The sequence below is a fragment of the Conger conger genome, chromosome 13, assembly GCF_963514075.1.
Source record: "Conger conger chromosome 13, fConCon1.1, whole genome shotgun sequence".
NCBI classification, from domain to species: domain Eukaryota; kingdom Metazoa; phylum Chordata; class Actinopteri; order Anguilliformes; family Congridae; genus Conger; species Conger conger.
Genome location: NC_083772.1, coordinates 29618907 through 29623192, shown reverse-complemented (window position 1 = coordinate 29623192; position 4286 = coordinate 29618907). Strand labels below are relative to the sequence as shown.

General features: G+C 42.2%; 1 protein-coding gene across 1 annotated transcript; it reads left to right on the top strand.

The window, feature by feature from the left end:
* The first annotated feature begins 947 nt into the window (after positions 1-947).
* LOC133107716 (ras-related protein Rap-2b) lies at positions 948-3161 on the top strand. Its single transcript, XM_061216840.1, has 2 exons — positions 948-1836; positions 2183-3161. Exon 1 carries the CDS (start codon positions 1252-1254, stop codon positions 1801-1803), a length of 552 nt encoding a protein of 183 aa, XP_061072824.1. The 5' UTR covers positions 948-1251; the 3' UTR covers positions 1804-1836; positions 2183-3161.
* The last annotated feature ends 1125 nt before the right edge of the window (positions 3162-4286 follow it).

The following is a 4286-nucleotide window of genomic DNA, read 5'->3' as shown; positions in this document are numbered from 1 at the left end:
ACACATGCAAGTTTTTGTAACTGGAAGAGAACAGTAGTACTTACTTCCTAAAAATGTTAATTTTACTACCTGATTCTTAAATGTTGCCTCCTATGCTAGGTGACAAAGATAAACACATGCTAGAACCCCACATTCAAACACACCCTAGTTCTCTATGCAACTGGAACATATTACTGTTACATGCTACCTCTTACTATGTGGCTAGCCATGGGTCATTATGGTATGCGTCATCAAGGAAAACACCCACATGCCCTTACCTGCATTGCTTCTGTGAGCTATTTACAGTCAATTACTGTTCAGACAAAGATGAGTCACTGTATTTATCAAGTTCTATTACTTCCTGATACTTCAACATACTTCATTCAGAGTGATCTTGATGTGATGAATCTGTAACTATATTTGTTTAGCGAGAGCTCTGAAATATAGGTCTAAAGGTGTCAGACATTATTGATGACATGAGAAGCCTATGTTAGTCTTCTATTTTTTTATTACATCGTCTTAAAGGTAACAGAAACATAATAGTTAGCGACTTATACTATTGAACTAATATACATGCAGTGACGACGAGAATTCGTGACACGCATTGTTAGTGACAGATACCTGTTTTGTGCGATAGTACAGCAGGAAGTGTCTGAGCAACGCGTGAGTCAGCTCACTGTTCAGTTAGACTCAGCAACAACACGGCGCTCTGCTTCAAACAAAACGCACTAATTAGCTTGTTTTAATTAACCGATTTTAAAATAACCGATCTTAGTAATGAAACATATGCGGGTATTTATGCTTCCCATCTCACATTGATATCGTAAACCGCCATCGTTAATTCTATAAATTCCACGAACAAGGCGTGGCCCCTACCTGCTTTGCAAGATTGTGAAATACGGGAGATTTTGTGACTGCCCCTTTAAGAAAACGGAGCCAAGTTTTGGCTGGTGACGTGAAGACGCTGCGCGCTATGAGTGTGGGCAGGAAGAGCGTGTGAGAGCGCATTGATCATTGCTTGCACAGAGGCATTGCACAAGGATCTGCTGGGGCTCAACATGTTACATATCTAATGCGGGGGCACGGTCTAAATCAATTCCATTCTCATCCAAAACACAGATCCTGCAAGATCACCCCCAAGATTCAGCGAAAGGGATCGAAAACAACGGCCAGAGGCAAAGAGCTGGTTGCGGTTTGAAAACGTAGGGGTGGCCAGCGGGTGCAAAGCGCATTTGAGAAGACGGCAGCGGGAGAGAGGCTGTTTCAGGAGCCATGAGAGAATACAAAGTAGTCGTACTTGGATCTGGCGGAGTCGGCAAATCAGCATTGACTGTTCAGTTTGTAACTGGATCCTTTATAGAAAAATATGATCCCACAATCGAAGATTTCTACAGAAAGGAAATCGAAGTGGATTCGTCGCCCTCGGTGCTGGAAATATTGGACACGGCGGGGACTGAGCAGTTCGCCTCCATGAGAGATCTGTATATCAAAAACGGGCAGGGCTTTATTTTGGTCTACAGCCTGGTGAACCAACAGAGCTTCCAAGATATCAAACCAATGAGGGATCAAATCATCCGAGTCAAAAGGTACGAGCGGGTGCCGATGATCTTGGTGGGGAACAAAGTGGATTTGGAGGGTGAGCGAGAAGTCTCTTCCGGGGAAGGCAAGGCTTTGGCCGATGAGTGGAATTGCCCGTTTATGGAAACTTCAGCCAAAAATAAAGGCTTGGTCGACGAACTGTTTGCAGAGATTGTCAGACAAATGAACTATGCTTCAGTGCCAAACGGGGAAGACCAGTGCTGCTCGTCGTGTGTTATTCTTTAAAGACACATTTACATTTTCTTTAAGTTTGCAATGGTGAGTGACTCTGATATCATTAAACAAAGGAGAAAACTAAGATCGGAAACTAACACGTTTGCTCGGAAAAAAAACAATATATATACATAGATATATGTTCTGGTGTTGACTGTCATCAGTATTCGAAAGTGTCCTGCTGTCTTGCACACTCATGTTACAAAATATATATAAAAACCCAGGTGTTTACATGGCAGAATACTTGAATGTTGTAGGATTTAGGAAAATGTTATTTAGCGGACAATTGCATTTTCAAGCATTTTTGCCCGGTGCCTAGCTGTGAGTTGAGTTAATTGGACAGAAACGGAAACGGACATTTTATTTCATCAGTTTGTTTTTGTTCTGGAAGTGTGTTGCAGGGATTCTTGACTGAGTTGAGTTCTTCGCGTCTCCTGCCGGCCTGGAACGGAATGAGAACACTCCCAGGGGAGGGTCCCTCCTTGGGATCCTGGGAGTAGAGTCTCTCTTCAGGAATTCGGCGTGTTTGGAGTATCTTTGCAATACTCTCACTGTACACCGTTGATGTCTACAAAAGTGGCGAAGCTTAAACTCCAGTCGCAACGTGCACTCTTAACTGGAACTTAACCCCAACTCGGATGTTGAAAAAGACTTGGAAGCAACGTTTCTTCAAGAGAAGAAAATGAGATCAAATCAGATTTATATTTTGTAACTGATAAATAGGAGTGGGGTTGGAAAGCTCGGTGGTATTTTCCCCATTGTGAATCGTACAATACGTAAAGTTCTATTTGTATTTTTCATTTTGCTGGTGACGTCAAAATAGGAGACTGCTTCAACTAACGAGTGCCACCCTTCAGCGTGCGCCAGGACCTTACTGTCATGACGTGGGGCCGCAGACAGCCCCATGTCTAGTGCCTTCCAGTATCAGCCGTTCTATTTAGTGCCAATCTGAGTCTCCTCAAGAATCTCATTATATGGCAATCCACAGAGTGCTTAACTGTTTCACTCTAGTTAATCTCATGGGGTAAAATCTAAACAAAAGGCCTATTGTTAATGAAATGGCGGTTTCCTTCTTTTCTGTCTAAGTTTGGCCTTTGAAATGTACGTTTTATATATGGTTGAGATTTTACTGAATTTTAATTTAAATTCACAGGTACTGCAATCCCCCCAAAGTGACACCACTAAACACTGCACACAGACCAGCTAAAGAAAAGGGTTTAAAAAGAATATGTTTTGTTTGTTTTTTAACAAGATGTGATGTACCATTGAATTTCTAACCTGATTGTAATTTTAATTTCAGACCAGCCTTTTAACAGCTGTATGTCTGTTTTAAGACTTTTAATACAAAGTGCATTTTTAAAAAAATGGAATTGACATGTTTCCTCTCCATTAATTTCATTTTTCAGGTTGTCATTAGCGTAAATTGTATGGTTTTGTATTAAGGGTGTCAGCTGGCATTTGTGTGCCTGGCATTTGTGTGGGGGTGCTCAAGAGCAGTTTTTCCAGAACAAAGCGTAATTTGTAGAGGGGAAGGGAGGTTGTGTGTGCTGTGGTGTAGGTAAATGGGTTAAGCCCCTGGCCTAGAGACCATGCCAACCATGGTGAATGAGACCGGTCAACATTCCACTCTTACCGGTCAACATACCGTTCTAGGATATATATGTATGTGTGTGTGTGTGTGTGTATGTCTGTCTGTCTGTCTGTCTGTCTGTCTGTGAGAGAGCGAGCGCACGCACGCACGTGCGTGAGTGTGAGTGAGAGGAGAAACATCAGCAACAAAAGCAAATTAACACGTCTAACAGGTATTCACAACTAGCCTGCTGATTAAATTTCCCCATCTGACTTAGTTCTGTGTCTGAGAAGGTGTGGCGATTTGCCCCCTGCTGTATATTTTTGTTGTCTAATGGTGTTTTGCTTTAGCATTCTAGCTGTTCATTACAATCTTGGCTAAGGTAATGCGGAAACGGGTTGGGAAAACTTTCTTCGTTCTCTGGAGAGAGAGTGCTGAGCTGAATTGACTCCACAGTTGCGTTTACACAATCATGACTTGAATACATCTCTAGTAAATGTGTGTTCCTCCTAGGCTACAGAAAGATGGCTTTAATTTTGCTGTCCGTAACAAGCAGCTTTGAGAATTCTGAATTCCCAGGGATGGGTGTGCATTCCACTCAAAGGTGCACAGTTAAATGTTTATTTGAAGCTTACAGGCCACCATTGGTCTTGGTGTGGGGTGATGAGAACTTTCTCTAAAACCGAGAACTGCATATGTGCAAAGAGGTTCCTATTTCTTTCTGTTTGAATGCAACTTTTAGTTCCTTAATCTGTTGCCCAACGTCACCCTAATCACAATGTTCTGACGGTTGTGTAATGGCATCCAATCAGTTCATTCTGAGGCCAGCAGTGTTGGTCAGAAAATACAGTTGACATTGTTGTGGTGCTACATGGTTATAATGTCTCTCAAACATAGCGGCCATTTTACTGTGACTAGTTTATTG

What these genes read in the sequence shown, in the direction of transcription:
- LOC133107716 (XM_061216840.1), top strand. Translation starts at nt 1,252, where the DNA reads ATGAGAGAATACAAAGTAGTCGTACTTGGATCTGGCGGAGTCGGCAAA.